At 41.9% G+C, this 25405-nt stretch overlaps 1 protein-coding gene across 3 annotated transcripts in view; it reads left to right on the top strand.

Moving 5' to 3' along the window:
• ZNF143 (zinc finger protein 143) overlaps window positions 1–25405 on the top strand; it is a 345755-nt gene that overhangs the window by 139595 nt on the left and 180755 nt on the right. For all 3 annotated transcript variants that reach the window (XM_069223630.1, XM_069223629.1, XM_069223631.1), the window contains 4 exons: window positions 13439–13522; window positions 19723–19800; window positions 22571–22764; window positions 24211–24285. In XM_069223630.1, coding sequence (XP_069079731.1) covers window positions 13439–13522; window positions 19723–19800; window positions 22571–22764; window positions 24211–24285 — 431 coding nt within the window. The remainder of the gene's footprint in view (window positions 1–13438; window positions 13523–19722; window positions 19801–22570; window positions 22765–24210; window positions 24286–25405) is intronic.

Raw genomic sequence — 25405 nt, 5'->3', positions numbered from 1 at the left:
GACAGTGCTGCCCATGGTCTGGTACATCATTGTAGCTGTTCAGTGTACCTATACCTTGGTGTGACTTGTGGTGGGAGACAGTCTATCAAGAGCTGTGTTACTGATGAAATCTCACTGACGTGTGGTGAATGCAGATTGGTAGGTTGACAATTCCTATGTACAGGCTTGTGGTGTGTCATTTGTCCTGCAAGCTCCTGTGTAGATGTTTTCCCATATAAAGATTGTGTAGTGTGTCTCACTCCCTAAATCCCAAAACTGTTGGCTGTGGCATTCATGGACATTGTCCTTTCCTAACAGTAGTAAGTGTAGTTATTTACCCATTTCAGCTGTGATCTAGTGCATAATAGTCATGTGATTCCTGATCTTGTAGGTGTGACATTGTCTTCTGTTGTCCCCTTTGTAGTTGCAAATCCACACTGTGCAAAACAACAATGTACTGCATATGTGCTGTGGCTTCCACCGTACCTACTATCCTGATAGAGTCCCTGTCTTCGTCTATTTGCAGGTTGGATTTGTGGCTCTACTACTGTGTGTGGCTGGGCTAGTGACTCCCTTGCAACTGGAATTTGGACCCTGTCTGGTGTAAGGTGTCACCTGCAGGGAATGGCTCCCTGCAGGTCCATGTGACATACATTTGGTTAAGGGGAATTACCACAAATGGCATTTTGCTAGGATTGACATTTGTACATGTGACAATAAAGACATAAAGAAAGTTCCTGTGTTCTATTGTGTTTATTGTGCACAAAGTGTGGAAGAGTTGATGAGTGGGGTCATGGTTGGAGTAGTCATCAGAGTAGGTGGCCTAGGTGTAGCCAGTACAGGTCCAGTATCCAAGGGCCATGTTAAAATGAAATAATGACATTGAACAGCCAACAGGGCATCTCAGTGGGACACAAGGGAGAATTTTCAGAAGAGGGTCACTTCCTGGCAGTGGGTTTGGTCTTGGAATCTGCTCCTGCAGGATGTCTGGATGGATGACCACGTTTCCAGGGGGTTTCCTCAGCTACAGAGGGTGGGGTTCCTCTGGTAGGGCCTCCATTCCACTAGCTGATGCTGATGTTGATGGCTCATTCGGTATCTCGCTAGTGGAAGGAGCCTGCTGGTGGGTGGAGGTAGCACGCAGGATAGTTGTGAGCTCCTTGAGCACCCCTGCAATAGAGGCCATGTTGGCATTCTGGGCCTGCAACTGCTACATGGTGGTATTGCCTCTGCAGCCTTTGGTTTTCCTCCAGGGTGGTGAGTATTTGGCCCATATTGCCCTGGGATGGCTGGTATGCTCTCAGGACTTTGGAGATGCTTTCCTGGCTAGTCGAGTCCCTTGGGGGCCCCATCCCCTGGCCCACAGGTGCCGTCCCAAGGCCCCTGACCCCCTATGCCTATGCCTGTGCCCACTCCTAGTTACCCCAGGACCGTCATTGTCTTGAGTCTGAGGGGTCGACTCAAGTCCCTGTACTGTGGGGCACACTGCTGATTGACCAGTCCTTGGGACAGGTTTGGGGAGCAGGGCTTGGCTGGGATGTAGATGGCAGAGGTTTGGGGGGATGGATGTGGGCAGGGTGAGGCTGGGAGTGGTGGACTGACTAGGTGTCCCAAATGGGCCAGGTAAGTGGTCTATGTCCAGACATCCTGTGGCATTGTCGTCACTGGGGCCTTTATCCTGAGGAGGGTGTGTGGGTACATTACCAGTGTCCAGTCCTCCAGGTATTCCAGTCAGGCCCTCAGGATGTAGAATTCCAAGACCTTCCTTCATGATGCAAACTCTGGGGGAGGAGGTGGGGGCCCACCGCCAGTCTTCATCACTTCAATTTGGTGCCTAGACACCATGGAACTCACCTTCCCCATAGGTCGTTCTGCCTCTTCCGGATGTCCTCCCTTGTGCGTGGATGGTTGCCCACTGACTTGACCCTGTCGACGATTCTCAGCCATAACCTCATTTTCCTGGCTATGGATGTTTGCTGGACCTGTGCTCCAAGCAGTTGTGGCTCTAACCTGACAATTTCATCAACCATGACCCTCAATTCATTGTCTGTGAACGTGGGTGTTTCTGACAGGAAATGGTGGTTGTGTTGCGAGTGGGTTGTGTGTAGTGTGCAAGGGTGCAGTGTAGGGTGCTTGATGGGGTGGCAGGGGTCTTGGTTGTGTGTGCTGGTTGTTTGTGGTGTTTGTGTGCTATGACAATGTGTTTATAGTGTCAGTGGTGCAGTTGTGTGGTGTGTGCTGAGTGGTGTGTTTGATAGTATGTATGGTGTACGTATGCAGTGTCTTTGGTTTGTGTGGTCCTCGCTGTCGGTGTATTTTGTTTTGGCTGCAAAGGGTTGTGTGGGGCTGTATCTTACAGTGATGTGTGTTGGTGTGTCGAATGTGTGTATGTGTGTCAGGTGTGGGGTATTCGATTTGTCCAATGTGGTGCTGTGTTCTGGTGGAGGTGTGATTTTGACCGCAACGGTTCACACTGCCAATGGTTTTCCGCCTTGCAATGACCACTGTGCTGATTTGTGGGATGTAATATGGAGGGCAGTATTTGTTTGGTGTGGCGGTACTGGCCTCTATCCCGCCTTCGGTTGTCCTGGCGGTGTCGGATTTGTGGCTGTTTTTGGGTGGAATTCTTTGTGGACTCTTAATACAGTGGGCGGTCTTTTGGCGCCAGCAACCGCGACGGTCTTGCTGAAAGACTGCCCAACTTGTAATGAGAGCCTCAGTGTTCATGTGTCATAGTTGCATTTTCCCCTGTTTATGCTCTGATATTTTCAGCATCTCCTAACATTAAGACATGAATCACAGATTTAATTTTACATACTCATGTAATCTGTGGACTTAATTGTGCGCATGTTCTTCCATCAGTTACCTGTGAAACTTCTTACCTCAAATTCCACCTTAGGTCGTATTCTACAATTCGTTGAGGACGCCTGTAATCTGCTCTGCATCACAGCAGAAGGATTCTCCGTGAATGGTGTGTTGAAAAGTATTTTAGTACTAATGTACTACAATCCAAGATGCAAGATTGTTTACTTAAGAAATTGTAATTGGAATTTTACACCTGTATGTTCATAAGTATGCTTCGAGTACATTTGTGATTACCTGGAATTCACAGAGAAGTTCTGTGCTCCTCACAGCATACTGTGACATTCTCAGTTTCTTAAGCACAGGGTAAATGTCAACACATGGGTATTTGCTTTTTGAAGCTTTTGCTTTTTAGTGGGAAATACTTTTCCCTCTGGTGAAACCCTCTAATCCACTCCCTGCTACTTTAGGCCGTGTTTCTTCCCCATTCCTCCCTAGATAGCAAACTTACTCCTGCCATTAACAGGATTAAATCTCCCACCTTATCAGGGGTGAATGTGTGTGAGCCTAAGGTTTGTGAATGCCAACAGGCTTGTAAATTTGTATGATTTTCACTTACATAGGAAGAAATAACTGTATTGGAATAGCCACAAGCTGCTCTAGTGAGCGTAAGTCTTGCCCTTAAAATTACTCCATACTGGTGTACGCCGAGGAAAAAATGTTCTGTGCCACAAAGGCGAAACACAAGAGATTTGAGGTTGATTTAGAAGAATAGGTTCGGAAGTGCCGCCCTATCTGTGGAGGAAAGCAGACCATCACAATGAAAGAAATAAACCTACTCATTACTTTAAGCTAAATCCACGTTATGACTCCAGAGGTTACAGTATACTCTTAAATGCCTTCAATTCTTTTCTTTCATCCTGACTCTGTGGTGGCTCCTGTAGCCTTATGAAGGTGCTTTATTCAGCAAGCTATTCCTGTAGCACTTCTTGACAGGAGAACCGCTACCAAAATACCACCCAGACCTCTTTGGTACTTATTTCAGTTATCACAACTGCGATATTATTCAGGTGTGACAAAAAATAGTTTGACTGTGGAGCATATCGAATACCTTCTTGTGCAAATGATACAATCCGGACACTTATAGCGAAACCAAGTTAACCTCAAATTATTCCTTGTGGGATTTAGATATCTGTCAGTGTAGATTTTAGGCTAAAGGAAAGGAAACTGCAACCACTAACCAATTTTGGCTCACTGCAGAGGACTTTAGACCTGAGCCTCGGATCAGCAGTTCTTTCAATGCCCTTGGATGAAAGCACATTATCTTAAAAATACATCGTTGTGCATGGAAGTGAGATACCAAAGAATATGAGGTAATTCGTTGTCCTCAATAAGAACGTATGCAATCTGCAGGTGGGTTGAAAGGCCTTGTCATCATATAGCCAGACTGTGGGTTCACACCTCCTACAAGGCTTATCAAGGCTTTAATCTCTCAAAGGGAACAATTCATATATAGGCGCCTAACTTGCCCTAACCAAAGTGAGCTAGAATCTGCTTCTCCCCCACACACCCCGCAGCACCACTTGCTGAGAAGAATTTGTGTTTCTTAATATGGTTAAAAACTAAAAGAAACCGATTGCTTTTGGAAATTCTTTAAACAGGTCATGGCTTGCAGTTTACTCATTTCACTGGCATTTCCTCTCTCTCAGAGTTCTAATACACCTGCAGAGCTCATTCACAAAATCAAATAGATTTTCCAAAAAGGAGAAACAGTGGTCAGGCCATGAGACTGTAACACCGTGGCAATACCTGATATTTTGTACTGACAAAAAATATTATGACAGTATTGAATCTGAGAAAGAGTAGACTAATTTTGATGCTGTTAACAGTTCCTGATGCTAACATACCATCCCATTCTTAAAACACTAATAAGTACATCTCCTTTTGTTACGTGGATTATTATGTTGCATTTCATAAAATTCATAGCCTTTTATAAGAATGTTCAGTCCAAAATTCTCCTTTCTGGTGGTCCTTACAATTTTTCCAATAACTGCAAGAGGATAAATCACATTTTAGAAGGCAGAATTGCATGTTTATACCTTCTAGTTGATTGGCTTATTAAGGTGCATTCTTTATAGGAATTTCTGGACTCTTTTCATGGATTTAGGTCATGTCTCCATGATTATAGTTGGTCTAAAAATGTTCAGGCATTTAACCATCCATTTGCTACCTCAAGCTTGGCAATCCTTAATTGCCATCATACATAACAAGAAACATGAAATATGTAGTTTCTCCAGTTGTTTAGTTTTATCCATAACACAAATGTTTAATTCCTGCTTAGGTGCATGCAAGCAGTTCAAAACCTTTCTGAGTTTAATCTACTCTTGCACTATTCACGTCTGCATACCTCCGTGTGACACCACGTAAACGAATAATATGATCAGCCTGTAGAGATGCTTACTCTTGCCATGACAAGAATATCAGTGGGCAGTGAGGAAGGCTGTTCCATAGGAACGAAGGTGCAATACTGATCAATCCACGCAGATTTCCCTGCATGAATTCGGAGCAATCAGACAAGCCATGTGATCGTTTGTATGACCATTCACTGGTCACTCAGGTTGTTCAGAGACAGCTGTATAGCGACTTTCTGTATTGGAAAGTAGTTGGGTAATTGTGTCATATACTTTCAATGGAGGACTACATTTTTAGTTATGTAGTTGTAGGTTATCCTGCAAACAAAATAATCAAAGTAGATGCTCAAATAAGGACCGATAGAGTTTAGGTGAATGGGAAGGCAATCATTCCATTGCACACATGCGTTCCCCAGTTTAGAGATCTCTTGGTCTGGAATTTTTCACCTTAACAGAAATTACAAACACCAGAACCCCATAGCCATGGTCGCATAGAAAAAATGACAAGAGTAAACGTTTTTAATTAGCTGTGCTTTTCCTTCTTGCCTGTGCAGCCACAAGGCGTTTCAGAGACTCAGTTACGAGATGTAGGAAGTTGGCTCTGTATGCACTATTTCAAAGTAAGGAATAGTATGCACAGAGTCCAAGGGTTCCCCTTAGAGGTAAGATAGTGGCAAAAAGAGATAATTCGAATGCTCTATTTTGTGGTAGTGCGGTCAAGCAGTAGGCTTATCAAAGGAGTAGTGTTAAGCATTTGTTGTACATACACACAGGCAATAAATGAGAAACACACACTCAGAGACAATTCCAGGCCAATAGGTTTTTGTATAGAAAAATATCTTTTCTTAGTTTATTTTAAGAACCACAGGTTCAAATTCTACATGTAATACTTTGCATGAAAGGTATTGCAGGTAAGTACTTTAGGAACTTTGAATAATCACAATAGCATATATACTTTTCAAATAAAACACATATAGCTATTTTAAAACTAGACAGTGCAATTTTCAACAGTTCCTGGGGGAGGTAAGTATTTGTTAGTTTTTGTAGGTAAGTAAACCACCTACGGAGTTCAAGTTTGGGTCCAAGGTAACCCACCGTTGGGGGTTCAGAGCAACCCCAAAGTTACCACACCAGCAGCTCAGGGCCGGTCAGGTGCAGAGTTCAAAGTGGTGCCCAAAACGCCTAGGCTTCAATGGAGAAGGTGGTGCCCCGGTTCCAGTCTGCCAGCAGCTAAGTACCCGCGTCTTCGGAGGGCAGACCCGGGGGGTTTTGTAGGGCACCGGGGGGGACACAAGTTAGCACAGAAAGTACACCCTCAGCAGCACGGGGCGGCCGGGTGCAGTGTGCAAACACACGTCGGGTTTTCAATTGGAATCAATGGGAGACCAAGGGGTCTCTTCAGCGATGCAGGCAGGCAAGGGAGCAGCTCCTCGGGGTAGCCACCACCTGGGCAAGGGAGAGAGCCTCCTGGGGGTCACTCCTGCACTGGAGTTCCGATCTTTCAGGTCCTGGGGGCTGCGGGTGCAGGGTCTTTTCCAGGCGTCGGGATCTGGGAGTCAGGCAGTCGCGGTTAGGGGGAGCCTCGGGATTCCCTCTGCAGGCGTCGCTGTGGGGGCTCAGGGGGGACAACTTTGCTTACTCACAGTCTCGGAGTCGCCGGGGAGTCCTCCCTGAAGTGTTGTTTCTCCACAAGTTGAGCCGGGGCGTCGGGTGCAGAGTTGCAAGTCTCACGCTTCTGGCGGGAAATGCAGTTGTCTTTAAGTTGCTTCTTTGGAAACAAATTTGCAGTCTTGGGTGAACAGGGCCGCTGTTCTCAGGAGTTTCTTGGTCCTTTTAGAGCAGGGCAGTCCTCTGAGGATTCAGAGGTCGCTGGTCCTGGGGAAAGCGTCGCTGGAGCAGTTTTCTTCCGAAGGGGGGAGACAGGCCGGTAGAGCTGGGGCCAAAGCAATTGGTGTCTCCGTCTTCTCTGCAGGGTTTTTCAGCTTAGCAGTCCTCTTCTTCTTAGGTTGCAGGAATCTGAGTTCCTAGGTTCTGGGGACCCCCTAAATACTGAATTTAGGGTTGTGTTTAGGTCTGGGAGGGCAGTAGCCAATGGCTACAGTCCTTGAGGGTGGCTACACCCTCTTTGTACCTTCTCCCTGAGGGGAGGGGGGCACATCCCTATTCGTATTGGGGGAATCCTCCAAAATCAAGATGGAGGATTTCTAAAAGTCAGAGTCACCTCAGCTCAGGACACCTTAGGGGCTGTCCTGACTGGCCAGTGATTCCTCCTTGTTTTTCTCATTATCTTTCCTGGACTTGCCGCCAAAAGTGGGGGCTGTGTCCAGGGGGCGGGCATCTCCACTAGCTGGAGTGCCCTGGGGCATTGTAACACGAAGCCTGAGCCTTTGAGGCTCACTGCTAGGTGTGACAGTTCCTGCAGGGGGGAGGTGTGAAGCATCTCCACCCAGAGCAGGCTTTTGTTTCTGTCCTCAGAGAGCACAAAGGCCCTCGCCACATGGGGTCAGAAACTCGTCTCTCAGCAGCAGGCTGGCACAGACCAGTCAGTCCTGCACTGAACAATTGGGTAAAATACAGGGGGCATCTCTATTTTTTTAATAAATCCAACACTGGCATCAGTGTGGGTTTATTATTCTGAGAAGTTTGATACTAAACTTCCCAGTATTCAGTGTAGCCATTATGGAGCTGTGGAGTTCGTTTTTGACAGACTCCCAGACCATATACTCTTATGGCTACCCTGCACTTAAAATGTCTAAGATTTTGATTAGACACTGTAGGGGCATAGTGCTCATGCACATGTGCCCTCACCTGTGGTATAGTGCACCCTGCCTTAGGGCTGTAAGGCCTGCTAGAGGGGTGACTTACCTATGCCATAGGCAGTGTGAGGTTGGCATGGCACCCTAAGGGGAGTGCCATGTCGACTTAGTCATTTTCTTCCCACCAGTACACACAAGCTGGCAAACAGTGTGTCTGTGCTGAGTGAGGGGTCCCTAGGGTGGCATAAGATATGCTGCAGCCCTTAGAGACCTTCCCTGGCATCAGGGCCCTTGGTACCAGGGGTGCCAGTTACAAGGGACTTACCTGGATGCCAGGGTTTTGCCAATTGTGGAGACAACGGTACCTTTTAGGTGAAAGAACACTGGTGCTGGGGCCTGGTTAGCAGGGTCCCAGCACACTTCTCAGTCAAGTCAGCATCAGTATCAGGCAAAAAGTGGGGGGTAACTGCAACAGGGAGCCATTTCTTTACAAGAGACAGTTATTTTCATAGCCATTTTGAGGCCTAAAGTGTGTAGTTTTCAGTCTAATACACCTGTTGCAAGATGCTCATCAAATCTTTTTCTGACCGTGTTCAAGTGATGGATTTTCAGCTATGCCACATTTCAGTCGATTAGCAGCATGGCTCTTGATGTCTCACTAAACAATCAGCAGCATTTAGAATGCATGGAGGTTTATGCATATAAAATCTGTGGAGTTTGAGAGGAATCAAGGCAGTGACATTAATTTGAACAAGTCTAGGTGCTGTGGCAAAATACCTAAATCATTTCAAGTGCAGTCTTTCCGAAACTGCCTACCGTACCTGCCTATATTATGTTTCCAGACCCTCGTACGTAAAGGCAATTTTTTAACTATTCCCACCACCCACTCTCGCCCCTAAAAAGTAAATTACCCCGAAGTCCCCCCACCCGCCCGAGCCCTAAAAAAACAAAACGACCACGATCCCCCCATGACCCCCTAAAAACTAAAGTACCCTGACACCCCCACCCACCCTAAGCCCTAAAAAATAAACTATACCAGCCCCCACGCCGCCTTCTAAAAACTAAATTACCTGACCACCCCACCCGCCCTGAGCCTTAAAACCAAAATTACTCAACCCCCCCACCCCTGCCCCTAAAAATTAAAGCACCCCGAGAACCCCACCCACCCTACCCCTAAATTCACCCAAACTGCTAAAAACTACCCATCAACCCTGCCCCAACCCCACTTACCTCACCGCGTCCTCGCCGATTCCCCTCTTCTCTCCTCCCGCACTTCCTTAAACCTTCTCCACCTCTTTAAAAATAAACTATCCCACCACCCACCCTAAGCCCTCAACCACTGATTCCCCTGTAATATAAAAATAAAAAATAGCTTGACCCGACCCCGTCACTAAGACCTAAAAAACGAATACCCGACCCTTCCACCCTCACCCCCCCAAAAAAAAATAGCAAGAGCTAGATGATTCTTACATACAGTATGTACAAAATTGTCATGCTTTACAGTGTACCAAACATCTAAAAAATTAGGTATATCAATTTTTTATGGATCAAATCTTTTTATTTTTAATTTCAAATATAAACAATGCATATGCAACTGTACATATTAAGACTATAGCACTGATAAACAACGTGCTCTATGCATGACGTTAAGACAAAATAAAAAAGGGTGGAATAAAAAACTTCAAACATAGTTTCCCACAGTTGACATACAGAATTACATCAATATCTTAAGCTCCCTGGACTTGTACCAGCGCAGACACGGCCCCAGGCAATAGTAAGCATTGCACACCCTATTCTCCCCCTTCAAATCAGCCTCAAAACCCTCAGGTAGGTTGGACATGTTAGTTCCGTGAACTCCGTAGACAGTATCTGTAAGAATGGTTGCCACAGTTCTTTGAAATCTTCACCACACTTTAATGAGGACAGGGTTAGCTTTTCCATGGCGAGAATAAACCATAGCTTATGGAGCCATAATGTTAGGGTCGGGATCTGATCGGACCCCCATATGCTCAACAACAACTGAGTGGCTGCATTTAGCGCTAAGGCCATCTGTCTACCTTACATTGACTTCAGAGGGAAGGTGAGCGCATTAGGTAGGCCCAATAAAATGTACGCAGGAAATCTGGGGATATGTGTATCAAATGACGAGTCAAGAGTGTCTAGTATGCTCTCCCAGTATCTATGAAGCTTAGGGCAGTGCCATAGGAGATGAACAAGCGATCCGCTAATTCCACATCCTCTCCAACACAAATCTGACTTAGCAGGATCCCAAGCATGGATCCTCGCCAGCGTATAATACCAGTAAGATGCCACCTTATAAGCTGATTCTGTTCCTCCTGCATTATAAGCTGTGTGATGTGTTCTGTGAAAGATACTCTCCCACTCCTCCTCAGAGAGCACTCTCTGCAGCTCCCTCTCCCATCTCAGCTGACCCTTAGATTTGGGTGGTCGGACCCCCCCTGCAGAAGAGCATAAAGCTCAGATATCAATCGCTTGTCATCCTTTTTCGTTATAATCCATTTTTCAAACTGTGTTAGGGGCCTATCTATTAAAACTCTATTGGCTGGTAGCAGAGCCCAATGTCGTATCTGGTAGTACATCATCCTATCTGTTTCAGCTAAGCCATATGTCTCCCTCATCTGGTCAAAGGGGATCACCCCCTGTTCATCAAAAAAGCAACCAACCCTTTTACAGCCCCCCTTCATACCAGTGGCGGAGCGCCTCGACCCACACGCCCGGACCAAAATCGGGATTCGTCCACAAGGGGTCATTGGGGAGGGAAAGGTCGTCAGGCCCAATTGATTGGCCGCACAGTCCCACACCCTCATCGATACCTCCGTGACCGGGGATACGAACAGCCCTCGGGCTCTATGGCGTCGCTTAAGCCAAGGCTCCTTCCATATATGAGAGCCAGCCACTGCCTGGTCCATATCAATTTTTTTATAAAACTTAACCTTAGTAAGTGGGGGTTGTCAATCACAATACATACTTTCATCATTCGGTATGTTAGGTGTCAAAACTGTTGTTGAATTGATTTGGGAAACTGTTCACCAACTTCTTTATGGTTATAAGTGCCATCCCCAGAAGACCCTTAAGTCCCTTAAGTCGAACTATTACAAGGGCCTTAACACGCACTGCAGTTGTACACTGAACTGACAGTTTGGTAATTTTAGTTAGTGACTAAAATACTGTGTCCCTTAAATCTGTGGTGATACTAATTAGGAATGATTTACAAGTTGAATGAAACCTCCTTTAATAACCATGCTGTGAGATTATTTATCTGGATTTTCCAATTTATATAGTCAGGTTTGTTGAGTTAATACTGGACCACCTTGTTTCTATGGTATATCTTTATAAACATAGTAATACAGCCATTGCCGGGGAGCATTTACAAAATATTGGCCATTTTGTGTTGAGCAGTACGATTCGGACATGCTCATTTCAGTTAATTTTGGCAATGGAGCTTTTGAGATCAGTAGTTATCTATAAATTAATGTGACTCACTTCAGTCAGTGTTCCTGCTGCAGATTCTGTAAAGTTAGCCAAGAGAGACTACATACACATAAGACCTGGCAGTAGTTTAATTGCCTGCCTCAAGGTTTGCTATGCCACATACTGTTAGAAGTCTGAAATATCTCCGAAAACAGAGGCTTCACATCCCTACTGTTTAGCAACAAAAGCTTCTGATTAAAAATACTTTTGCAAACGTTTTTGTTTTTTTTAGTTCAGGAGCCATTGACATGTGCCCCCTGATCTTTTTGTTGGTATTCATATGCCTAGTTTGCTAACAGTCTCTTCTAATAAATACAGGCAGGTGACATGTACTCCTGTCTTTCTTCTAGCAGGAAGGTGGCGGGCCTGGCCTATTTCAAACAGCTTTCCAAATTTTAGGTTTGGGATCTTGAGTAAGGTATTTTCCAGGTGTTCAGTTCAGCCATCTTTCTGGTGCCCTTGAGTATTACAAACATATGTACATTCTGCAATCGAATTAAATTACCAAAGTTAGGAAGTCTTTTTCAATGAGAATAATAGATTATGTTTACTAAAGATCGGAGTGTCATTTAGTTCAGCCTCTAGATTAGTGATTCTTAATCTGTGGTCCGGGGACCACTGGGGGTCCGTGACGCCTAGTCAGGGGGTCCGCAATGGCTTTGAAAATTACATAATATTAATAATAATATGCAGTAGTAAAGGAAAATGTGAACTTAACATTTTAAAACATTAAGTAAATGTGAAGAAATTTGCAATTGGAATCTAAAAATTAAGTTGATGTCCTCAAATTGATTTGTGGGAGCATTGTGCTTGTACCAGACAGACTATAGTATGGAGGATGGATGGCCTCATGTTGAATTTAGAAAAGCCGCAACTTCCCACTTGAAATGAACATTTTGTTTTTTCACATTTATTTGTGAATTATATAAAAGATTTCATCATTTGTGTATATGTTGGATGAATGCATATTTCTGAAATTTTGTATGTTGTTTTGAGGTTGAAATCATTGCTTAAGGTGTGCTCCCCAGGTTCCAATAATGACTCAATGGGGGTCCTTGGATTCCAATAATGATTCAGTGGTGGTCCCTAGTTTAGATTGAGGTTGGGGTCCACAGATGTCAAAAGGTTAAGAACTGCTGCTCCAGGTGTCCAGTCATATTTTTGATGTTTATGGCTATGAGAAGAAGAGGAAAAGATGACTTTTTTTTTAATATGAATTGTTCTACTTTCATAGCTTTTTTTCTTTGTAAGAAAATGTGGCATACAACTGTTATGATTAGTCCTGATATCTGTTCCTATAGACGCCAGTGGATATCTGTTTCCTGGCTTTTTCTCCCACGCAAAAGGTGTGTGTTAGTTCATTTGGTTCAACTTATTATGCATGTTTGTGTCGACGTTATCTATCTAGTAGTGTTATTTTGAATTTAAATTGCTCCTAGCTGAATTGTGAATCAGTCAGGTTTGATTTACTGTGAACCGGCATGATCAGCAGCTAGGTAAACAGTTTTTATGTTTGTGTACTAGAAGGCAAGTAGACTTAGTTGTAAATCAGCAAGTTGGGTGTGAATCATAGCAGGACCGTGGAAGGTAATACCATTTTTTTTTTAAATGATGATTTGCTGATGGAGCACATTCTCACTTTAATACGTTTTGTATTCTTTTAGCTGGCTTAGAGACTTGTTCACCTGACTCATCTAAAAATAATTATATAGGTTCTAAGACAGCTCACATTCAGTTACTCCACACTCGGTTCTCTGGCATAATGTGGATTAAAACAAATTAAACTATGATTAACCTTTTCTTTGTGGGGATTCCTGGTACAAATGAGCTGATTGCCACTAGTAACAAGTGCCCTGACAGATTAACAGGGTGAAGAAGCTACTTTTGAGTAACGTAGTATTAAAATAAATAGCAATATTCAATTTATATCAAAATGATCTTGGTGAGTATATTATTTAAAGTTGTACTTTTATTATTTAATTTCCTGATGGATTTCAGATGGAAAATTAATCGATGGCCAGGTGATCCAGCTTGAGGATGGTTCAACTGCCTATGTTCAACATGTCTCCATGCCCAAAAATGGTAAGTACTCTTTCTTCTTAGCACTGTTCAACTATTACAGCTTTAGAGTGGAACATACCACGCAGAATCTTTTTATTGAACCTTGCTTGGCATGTTTGGAGTCCTGCAACCTATTTTGTACTGTTAATTTGCATTAAATCCCAAGAGGGTATCATAAATGGAGTGGCGATTTATGGGATCGATTGCCATGTTGATGTAATGACAGTCACTTTGTCATGACCTAGACATGGCTATAGCACTTGAAAGAGTTAGTACTGGAGCAAGATAAGTAAATCTGAAAGGTCATGGGAATGGCGCCATTGAGGTTTTCATCATTGTGGTCGCTGTTGTAGTGGTAAATGTCCCTGCACCCACCATCATGAGCATAATTAGAGGTCTACACAATGGTGTCAAGCCAAACTCTATGATATCCCTTCAAAATCCCTAAAAGGTTCACATGCATTTTCACCTTCTATTTAAGTTGCTCTATAAACCAGCCCTTCAAACAGCAGAAAGTTTCAGCCATCCTCAAATAAACCTTTGTCATGTTTTTATTTAAAAAAAAACAAGAAAACTTCAATCAAACCATTGCCAACAGCCACAGGCCCATCGGTGGCCTCCAAATCTGCATTAGTTGCTACTGCATCTCATTCAAGAGCCTATTGTTGGCTGAGTGTAGGGGTCTTTTAATAATCAGAACCTTATCCATCCTAGCTAGAGTATGGCACTAACACTAACACAACACACCATAAAGCAAAAATAATGGCATTGGAGGAATTAATAATATAAACATTCCTCATTGGTAGACCACAGTAAAGAAGTAATGACCATGAATTGCAACATCATGCTTCTTCTCTCATAGATAGCAGTAGTGTTCAACTCCACTTTCCCCTACGCCATATACTTCTCAGGTGAATCTTAATTACTGTGACTGGGTCCACAGATTGACCAACAGGTCATGTGTGTGTTCTGCCAGGATAAACCCTGTCAGCGGTAATCCTTAGCACGTTTGAGCCCTAAAAATAATCTCTACGTGTACATTTTCTATTAATCAAACCAAAATAAAGACACATAAACCTGCTTACCTGCAATTGAATCTTATATGGCAATGTTTTTTTGCAAATTAATGTAGTCCCTCCAACCTTGTAAGGTGCCGGAGTAATTCATTCATCCTTCACTCTCAAGAGTCACTTTTTGCACAAAAATAATCTTGATACCTACATAACATTTTAGGTGTAGCTCAGCCTAATATTACTTTATTTTATTACATCCTTACTTTGATCCACCCCTTCCCCCACCCCCCCCAAGTAGTAGTGAGAAACACCTTCAGAACCACAAATCCCCAGTCTACAGGTAGTTCATGTCATTATAGCGTGACTTGTGATTTGCAAGAACCTCCAGCACTGCATCTGGCCAACAATTAAATTGCTATTTTATAACTTCCTGTTGATGCCTCACTCACCCTGAAGATTCTCTAGAAGTCACTAGATAGCCCATCTATTTCTGAAGGCAAAATACAGCATTACATCCCCGCATATTGTCCATTCCCCTTGGCATCTGACAAACGTTTTCTTTACAACATTCAATTGCTCTGCGGTTAGAAAGAAGGCAAGTACATTCAAATAATGTAATAATTATTTCCTCTACTTGGCAGTAAGTGTTGTTAATAGTTTTAGGATCCATAGTTTTGCAGTGGTTAAATAGATAATACTTTATGTTCTTGCCACAGTTCTTGTGAACTGTAGTAACTGCAGTTTTGGCCTTTGCCTAGTAGCACAAACAAGTCACACTGCACAGTTACTGAATGCCTTGGTGATGGTAACCGTTGGATATTTTGCTGATAGGCACATGTAACGGAGTCAGTCTCACTTTTGCTTTCGGGCACTATGCTATGCTGTTATTGTTTACATATGTGTAGTGTCATTGACATTTCCATTCTCAGACAAGGCTCTTTCATGAAGTACTGAGAAGAAGCCCATCAATTGGTTGTATTGGTCTTTGATTGTGAGAGGTTAGTAGAGAGTATGTTAAAAGTTTTAGTTTCAAAATTGTGTGTATAGACTAGTGTGAAGATAAATTACGTTCAAAATTGGGATGTCTTTGTAAAGACTTGTATGTATGGTGGGTATGCAGAAACACTTGCACTTTGTTTTGCCTTTGTGGGCCAGTTGCCCATTCCTCGGTCAGAATAATGTGCTCTCTAAATATTCATCACAGTCCAGGTAGGTAATTTTAATACATTTGTGAGCACCAGGCCATGCTTCTCTGAGTTGTTGCATGGTGTAAGTTGCTGGGGTAGTGTTGTTAATTTGGCTGCATGTTGCCACCTGTGTGGCTAAATTACTGTGTTTCGCTCATGTAGGTTTATAGGTTCTGCCTAATGTGTTCTGTTTGAGACTGCCCATTTGAAAGTGCGTCTAGAACAATCATGTGGGATGTTGATATTGATTTAATAGAGCTGTTAGGCATCCGATGAACCCAGAGTACAGGATATCATAAGTGTGTTATTGCATGGGGTAAGTACTGTTGGTAATGTATAGAAGGCGGGAGGACGTGTGGCAAGTCAGGGTTTTGGGCGATATGGGCAATCAGAAACTAGCTATTCCCTAAACAATAGCTACTGTCAATGTATTGAAGTCATACGATACCTCTCTATGGTTGATTAGATCATAGACCGAGGAGAGGTCATTGGTAAGTATGGCAGAAAGGAAGACAAAGTGCTGTATTGTAGTTTTAAAAATCATCGTTACTTTGCTAGAAGAGTTGAGTCAACTGGCATGAATTGAGTGTGGTGTAGGAATTACTTTACATTGTCCAGTCAGTGCAGTTGTTGTGATGCAGATTATCAGTATACCAACCTTTCCTGGACACTATCCAATGTAGTAGAAACACAAAGAGAGATGCTGATGTGCCATAAATGCATGACTTGAAATGCAGGCATCTGGGTAGTCTAGATACATTAATAAATTTTGAATAAATAAATATCCTGGCACTAGCCGTCTGCCTTTTAATTCTGGTGTATTTGATACAAGGAAATATGACATGGGAGCCTGAGCTGTCCAGAATTGTTGCCAGTATCAAGCAGATACAACAGTGCGGGCAAACACATAAACCTTAGATATCATACACAGATTAGTCACTCACACATGCAGACGTCTCTGAAATTCACAATATTTTCACTTGCACTTTTCTCACTCATACTCCTTTCTTTATATTTATAAACTGCCCCATAAAATACTAACACCAGCCGCTGCACCTTTTTGCTACTCCAGGCTAATTTCAGACAACTGGTACCAGTTTCCTGGGCCACAGCACCCAGTGCCAACCCTAGTGCAGCTCCCACATCCCAATCTGGCTCTAAAACCTACACATCCTGTGGTGTATCAAAACAGCATGCCTGCCTCTAGCTGTGAGTTCAGGGCAACACAGGCATCATTAATGTGGAGTCTGGCTGAGCACCCCAGTGGAAAGGCAGGGAGATAGGAAGAGGAACAATGGCATTAGGACACTCTGCACAGCTGTTGCAGACTCAGCCAATAAAACTACTACTGCCAGTGTAGGGCTAGTCATGTACCCATGATCTGTTACTCAGCTGAAGACCTTGGACGATAACAGTTTTGAAATGTGAGGACTTTTTTTGAGAGCAGCTCCTTCCCACCTTCAAACAAAAAGCTACATTAGGACAAACTCCACAAACATAGTCCTGAACATTTCTGGGCTTCCTGTCTGACCTCACCACAGTAAAGTACAGAGTCTAATGGGCAAGGCAGCCCACATGTTCAAAATGCCCCTTCAACGTCAGTGACCAAGCTCCTCCGAGCAAATTCCCCACTTCTACCCATTGCATATTGGGGTCTGCAGTCAAAGTGTTCAGACCAGCACAAGCTCCTGCATCTCCCCCTGCCATTCAGCACTATGAACCTGACCCTCCAATGGACTGTGGAGCCCATGATTACCTTGGGACCATCCTAAAGGCCTGGCACATCTCTGAATATCCATCACATCACCACAGGGCAGGTACGGTAATACCTGTATAGCTCTATGACCCTCTCCAACTGCATGCTGGACTCTAGACTCAGTCACCTCTTCTGCCACAGTTTTGCAACTACTTGTACCCAACTTTGCAGCACTGCAGGCCTGTGCAGTCTCAGACCACAGGCCTCCATTTTATAGTGTTCCACTCATGCCTACCGGGGACGAGGTGAAATGGTGCAGCACAACAGATGGGCACGAGGTAATGCTAAATGTCATCACCTCACCTAATAAAACAAAGTTTTGCAGTCCCAGTGCACAGAAGGAATTTCTTTCCTTCAGCTCCTCTCAGCTGTATGACCTGTCGATTCTAACACCATCAAGGCCTCCGTCCATGGAACACAGGGTAGCTCTGATCTGCAGTGGTCATATTTTGCCTGGATTGGTGTGAGTGCTAAAATAACTAATTTGCCCAGAATTGTATTCTACTAAAAAACATTTTGTAAATAGGTATTTAATATTACTGCATGAATTGTTTGTTGGTTAAAAAATGAAAATATGTTTCTATTGTTTTTCAAAAAGTTTTAATTACTTTAAAAATATTTGCTAGGATTTATTTTTAGAATACTGGAAAAATTGTTAAACAATTCTGAAAGTCTGAGGTTTTAACATGGAACAATAACTTTTAAAATACTGATATAATGTTTAGTAACTTTAAATTGTTAGTTAAAAATCTTAAGACTTAGTTGAATTGTACTTAATGCGGTTTTAATAGCAGGCTTGGAAATATTTTGAGATTATTTTTAAAAAGTTAGAATTAGATGAAAATATTTGTTTTGATATTTAATTGAAAGCGTAAAATATTTGTACAGATTTGGATATTTTGAAAATATTTACCATAGTTCAACATTAGTTTAAATGATCTAAAACATAATTAATTGGTATTTGAAAGGGGAACTTATTATGGGGTTTAAAGCATGCTAATTTAGTTTTAAAAAAATTCTAGGGGTTTATAATATTTTAACTTTTACGGAACTGTTTGATGAAACTGTCAAAATTGTGGATCAGAGCTCTAATGAAAGTGGTACATAATTAGTGACTGAAGTTGTAAATGTTTATTCTGATTACTTTGGAACATCGAAATGTCAACCTGGCTCTTAAAACTGCTAACATTTCATAAAACAAACCTCCTATTTGGTTTCTTGCTCATGAAAAGTGCCTAGGACTGACTCCACTGACAAATTAATGATATAGTAACAGCTCTACAGTTTGTTTAGGAGCTGCCACAAGCATTCCTTCAACTTATTCTTTGTAAAATGTAAAACCGCAGCTTTTATTTGCACAACAGCGTAGCCTCAAATCTAATCTACCTGAGTCATTAAACGCTGAGGTTTGGAAGAAAGCTTTGATTTCTCATACACAAAATAGAAAACCTTTTGCTTTAGTGCATACTGCAAAATAAATGGCTTTAATCAGGATGATGTGGGCATGGGTGAAGCAGGCTATTCATATCTTTCATGTATTCATGTATAATATATAGAGATGTTTCTTTTTATTATCGCTGTACAGCCATTTTACTGTTGTAGATGAAAGGGGACAGTCTTCTGTAGTATTTCTGGGTAGAGAGAATGGGAACTTTTCACAAAATTTTTTTTTTACACTTGAGTAAATATACATGTGTAAGCTTAAACTTTGTAGTAAATTTTCTACTTTGATTAGTACCTATTTAAGAGCGTAAAGTTAACGTTAACTAACATTATATTGTTATTCTTATTGTTACACTGTTTTGATGTCTATTGGTTTTACATTGTTACCATGTTTTTATTACATCCCTTTTTAAGTATGATTGTTATTATTATTTTAAATGGTCTAGATTTCTAGACCGAATGAACTTAATAAATAAATAAAACATTATACGTAGACAGGGATCTCCCTATGGTAAAGTATAGGGAAAAGTTAAAAAGTTTGTTTTTGTTATTTGTTAAAAAATGCTACACCATTATTACTTAATTTCTTATATTAATATTTAATTAATTTAAATACATTAAATTAATAAAGACATTAGCAGAGATCAACCTAACAGGAATTATTGTTATTGTTATTGTTATTTAATGTTTGCTACCAGTGCACTGACTTAATGATTGGTGTGTATCTCGATACTCACAAGTACACATAGCATATACAGGGTGAATACAACACTTTCAGTAACTTCTTATAATAATAATAAAGTTTTTTTGTTGGAATCGTAGACAACCTGCGTTTGGAAGATGGACAGGCAGTTCAACTGGAGGATGGCACCACAGCATTTATTCACCACAGTTCAAAAGGTAAGTATATTTAATTTGTAAAGCCACCTTATTGTGCTTGTGCCAGTTAGGGATGAGAACATTAGCTAGCAACGTAACAAACCTCCACATGTAAGGGTAATGTGGGAAGTAATGGTGCATGGTGAGAAACCCCAACCAACACCATAATGCATCACTAGATTTTGAAAAATCGAATAATGTGCTGCTAATGTTAGCAGAACATTGCAAGGCACTGTGCTATTAGTAGTGGAACAATTCAGTGGAAGGATGACTATGGCTAATCATAAACACCCACACATTAATACTGTACATAAAGGAAACCCCCATCAGATAACAGAAGGATGGTGTTTTTGCCAGACCTACTCAAACCTTGCTTGAATAGGTGAATTGCCAACCAGCATTAAAAGATTGAGGTTTGAGACTGTACTGATTGCACGAGCATCAATCAATTGTCAGTTTTTGTCCATGGCCATGCTTGTTCTATCTTTGCTTGTGTCAACACTTGATTCACTTTCTTATGTGCAATTTTTTCTGCTTTATCTCAATTGTGTTTTTGTAGGCATTGGTGCTTTCTCCAGAGCATGGGCCACTTATGGAGGATTTCACGAAATATGCATTTTACCTTAGATTTAGCCATTGTGTTGTACTTGCGTGAGGGACACTGCATGATAGCATAACTGGGTTGTTTCTCATGGCAGTTTCTTTCTCAGTCCTCTGGATATCCAGTCTCTGCCCCACCATCTTTGTTCTCTTTTCTCTCATTTATTCCTTAAATATTTTGGAACTGATAGCAATTCTATCTTCCTGTAAAAAGTCTGTGTCTGCTAACACGTTGATTTTAATTCAAACCAGCATCGCCAACCAGTATGTATTACATAACAAAACCAGGAGAAATTAGATCATGACACCTCTGAAGCCCAGGAACAAGAGCTTTCTCTTGCCATGGGACTTAGAAAGAGAACAGAACTCCATGGCAGATGCTATCAATGGAGTACCATGGGAAGTCAAGTTTATTTAGCACACTGTGGCCCACTAGCCCTTTGGTGCATCAAACAGTGAACTATCAGATATTTACAGAAATAATTAACACATAAAAAGGAAAGGAACACATGCGAGGCTCTCTGCTGGATCTTGCCTATCATCATCAACCGAGTTTGCTGAATGCATCACTCCTGTTGAGCCCGACAACATCCATCCATTGTGAGACCTACAGTGATAGAACACACACAAAATGCAGACTCCAAAAGCATGATGTGGACCACTTTTGAAAATGTTAGGCCAGACTCAGGCAGGCTGTACCAACCGTGCTCATACATGCTACTGTGTGTGCACTCAAAGCAGCTGCCTCCATCAATGTTACCCTGTTATCTGTGTGATGATGAGTGCTGTGGGAACAGCATGAGTGGGTTATAAACCCAGGTGTCGCCAACGTCTTATTCAAAAAAGAGGCTTTACAGAGATCGACTTGTTCACTACTGCATACATCACAAAATGCCCTACCCATTGATTAGTTTACACATTTCTTCACAGTTTTAAATATCCATAACCAATATGGTTCTAATGACCTCACTTGCCTTGGTGGCAACCAGCCCTTCTGAAACCCCAATGGAACATTGGAGAGTTCCATTCTGACATAACCTGCTATCCACATTGCAGACAAGCTGTTCCTTTACAGCTTGGCAGCCTGGCTGCTGAGGTTGCCCAGGAAGACTTCTGGGTCTTCCACCAGATTGTGTGCTGATCCTGAAAGAGTGGGCAAGGCCAAGAAAGTGTTATACTTTCAAAAGGAAGAGTCTCTTCTTCTGGTGCATCATACAGATAGTATTGATCCCTTTACTGCCATTAATAAGCATTTATTTGGGCTCCGCGTCACCTGCATAAGACTATTTTTCAGTATTTAGTTTTTTTGAATGTTTATTTTTACTTCATATAGAGTGTAGGAACTGGGCTGGTGTGGTGCATGGTGGTGGTTTGGGAGTTAGGGGGTTGGAGAAATCACTCTACCATATGGCGTCTGTCTGCTTTTTAACTGAAAAAAGAAAAAACAAGTTTTTACTGTTATAATATTCTGACAGGTATGATTCGGTTGAACAGTGCAAAGCTCTTTATGGGGATTAATTATTCACCTTGTCAGAGCTCACATGTGCATTATGACATGTGAACCTCAAACTAGTAACCTAAATAGTAGGAAAATTATTAATTTTAAACATTCATTTGTTCACTCTTTTCCATTATTAATATGAGATCTTACATTCAGAATATTGCCTCCTTTTCTGGCCCTGAGCAGATGAACTATGTATATATCGGTGTCTTCTGGTGAGGGTATACTAAGACAGAGAAGATAGTTTAATACACATTTCTGCTTGTTACTCCTCGATTCCAAGTGGGAAACGAGGAATAGAATGCCCCCTGTAAATACCACCCCTTCCAGTCCACATTTAATTATTGCCTACGTGTGTATTGCACAGCTTACTGTACCATGATTCTATTTTGCTTTATGGACACTGTCTTGTCTGAAACCCCCTGTTTTCTGCATTTATTGTCAAGGAGAGTTGTACAAAACTGCAGCAAGACCAGTGCCTCTCTAATGATTCCTCACTACTATATCAACTGAGCCTTGTATAGCACTTCTAAAAATGTTTCCCAGTGACCTAAGATTGTATTGTTTTTTTTATTATAGAAGACATCAAAAAGGAGAAAGCACACGTTTCTCCTGAAGTGTTCTTTAAGCACAAAAAAAGCAAATCATTGGTTGACCGTTTGTTAATTTAAAAAAAATGTAATCTCTCAGACAGTTATGACCAGAACGCATTGCAGGCGGTCCAACTCGAAGATGGCACCACAGCCTACATCCACCATTCAGTGCAAGTCCCTCAGTCGGACACTATTTTAGCCATTCAGGCAGATGGCACGGTTGCCGGGCTTCACTCGGATGCTTCCATTGATGCAGATACCATAAGTGCATTGGAGCAGTATGCAGCAAAGGTAAACTATATTGATAAGTTTAAAGTGCTACAGTAAATGTTTTGTCATCGCTTTGAACAAATACTTCCACAAATACTTGAATGAAGGAATACATTTTCAGTGTGCAATCGTAATGTTAAGTGAAAACAACAAGTAAAAAAATTACATTTAATTTTTTATATTGCATCACCGTTACCTGAAATTATAATGATCACTGGAATGTTTACAATGTTCTCTAAAGTTTAGTAAGTCATATTAATGCGTAAGTGTCATTTGATATTAGGGTATGTATTTGCCTTTAATGGGACAACATAAATCTTCTGTTTTTGGAATCACTTATTTTTGTCATAGACACATTGACATAATTTAGAAAAAATGTATTTGCACGGGGCACAATCTTTTCGTAGAACACACTTTTTCGCTGAACCGTAGGTGCCTGCTTAAGACAATTGGTTAAAAGATTCAATGTAGACGTTTGAGCACTTTCCCTGCATAATTCCCATGCTACATTACCTCTACTATACTGTATCTGCTAACCAGACTCACATACTAGTGCTGCTATAACATCATGTCTACTGGACACATCATTTTTTAGCTCTATATGCATTGGTGTTGGATTTGGATCTTAATTTAAAATCACTAATGATCTATGTTATTACAGATGGACACCGCCATTTTTTGTAAACTGTTCACAATTGTATTATTTGTGTTGTTACAGGAATGCATTTCACTTTAGGATCCTACTGTTACATTAATGTTGGAGCTGGGCAGCTTTCTTTCCTTGTTCCCTTCCTCCAGGCACACTACCACCTTCTCAGTTTCGTGGTAGGGGACAGATTATGTGCAATACCCTTTTCTTCTACCTTTCAGCAACTTGAGAGTTCTCACTTGTGCTAGGCCCGATTCCACCCTATCCCCTCAAAGAGTCTTATCTTTGCCTAGTATAAGCAAGGTCGTAATAGCCTTGTTGACAGCTAGAAGGAGATTCTGATGGCTTAGAGCTTGATGCAGTTGGACTGTATAATATTATGAACCCTCACTCTTGCCTAGTCATGGATGTCTTTACATACATTTGAAATTTGGTAGACAAATTATTGTGTCTTAGGGAGTACATTCAAAGCATATTTTGTGTTAATTAGAACTTTAGTATAAGGCCTACCGTCCTGTATGTGTTCCCACTAGTAACTAGTAAAACATCCTCCTATCATTAAAGTTTGACTCTGCAGCTCTGAAAAGCGACTCTATGGAAATATGTTATTTCTGGAAGTGGTTGTATGGCACCTATTGGAAGGTTTATGGTGGATGTGTCGTCATGCTCATATTGAGGGTTATCACTACTTAAGCTGCCTGTGAACTATTGGAATTAGAGCTAGAAAAATGTAAAAGCCTTTACTTTAGTTTCAATTGATAACAAAATGCACTATTTTATTTATGTCAGTACATCTTTATATTGCTTTGTATTACTAGGTGTCTATCGATGGTAGTGAAGGAATTAATAGCACAGGAATGATGGGGGAAAATGACCAAGAAAAAAAAATGCAGGTTAGTACATCTAGACAGTGTAATGTCCTGTCATGCTGTTTGATCTCTCCTTATTGTTAATGATGTTTTGCAATGTGCTTATTGTTTCTAAAAAGGTGTTTTGTTTGAATCTGCTTTGTAAGTTCTATTACGACTTCTTGGAAGCATAGGTCTTCTCACTTGCTCCAACTCATTTCCAGGTGAACAACAAGGAGATAGTACCTGCAGCTTAATGCTTAGAATAAGCAAATTATAGAGTCACATCTGACCTCTGACCGGTTCTATGGATTCTCAAATTCACAGGATGTTGAAGTCTTTAAAATGAGGCACCTATCTCACAATCTTAGCACAACCTTGCACAGGTGGGTGGACTAGAAATGCCCTTGAAGTATTTTCAGAAAAAACAAAAATACCTGGTGGTTGTTAATCTGTGGGCATATTTTTGGGTCTGGTTTGGCAGCGCTTTTGTCAACTAACTTTATGTGATCAACCGAAAAAGAGCTTTAGGAAGCACCACTAAGAGAAAGGTATAGCTCTGCACAGATGTTAATTACATTGAGTACACCATTTGATTGGGTGGAAATTGTGTGCTGGCCCCAAAATATAAAGCTTATTACACTTCTTTTCAATAATTCCCCTTACCCAAGATGTCCACAGCAGCCAAATGTTAATGACACAGCGGAATGAGAGAGAGACCTCTCCAGTATTGGATCTTTCATAGATTCACATGCTTGAATCATCCACGTCGTCGATGTGGGAGCCCCACAGTAACTCCAAATACACAAACCAGTAAGTTTAAAAACCAGTAGGCCCCATAGGATATGTTATAGCCTATCCACTTTGTTTTGTGGAAAGACCCGTCTTTGGGCCCTGTGGGGTTGGCAGAGGGCCCTGCTTCTTCTGTGCCAGACCACTTCTGGATCGGACCAATGCCAGGCATGCCATCTTGATCTTCCTCATTGCCGGTCTGATGCCCCAGCACCCTTTGCCTGTGTCATCCACATTTTGATCCCCAACTCAAAAGTGGAGTCAGAAGGGTGTCGCTCACGCCGTATCTGGCGTCATCGAAAGCCTTGCCTTCCAGATCTAACCCTGAGCCCTGTTCCTATGGGCATGGTCTCGGGAAGGAATGGGAGGGGTC

The sequence above is a fragment of the Pleurodeles waltl genome, chromosome 3_1 (genome assembly GCF_031143425.1).
Source record: "Pleurodeles waltl isolate 20211129_DDA chromosome 3_1, aPleWal1.hap1.20221129, whole genome shotgun sequence".
Lineage (NCBI taxonomy): Eukaryota > Metazoa > Chordata > Amphibia > Caudata > Salamandridae > Pleurodeles > Pleurodeles waltl.
The sequence above is the reverse complement of the archived record's forward strand: the minus strand, read 5'-3'. Positions and strand labels throughout refer to the sequence as shown.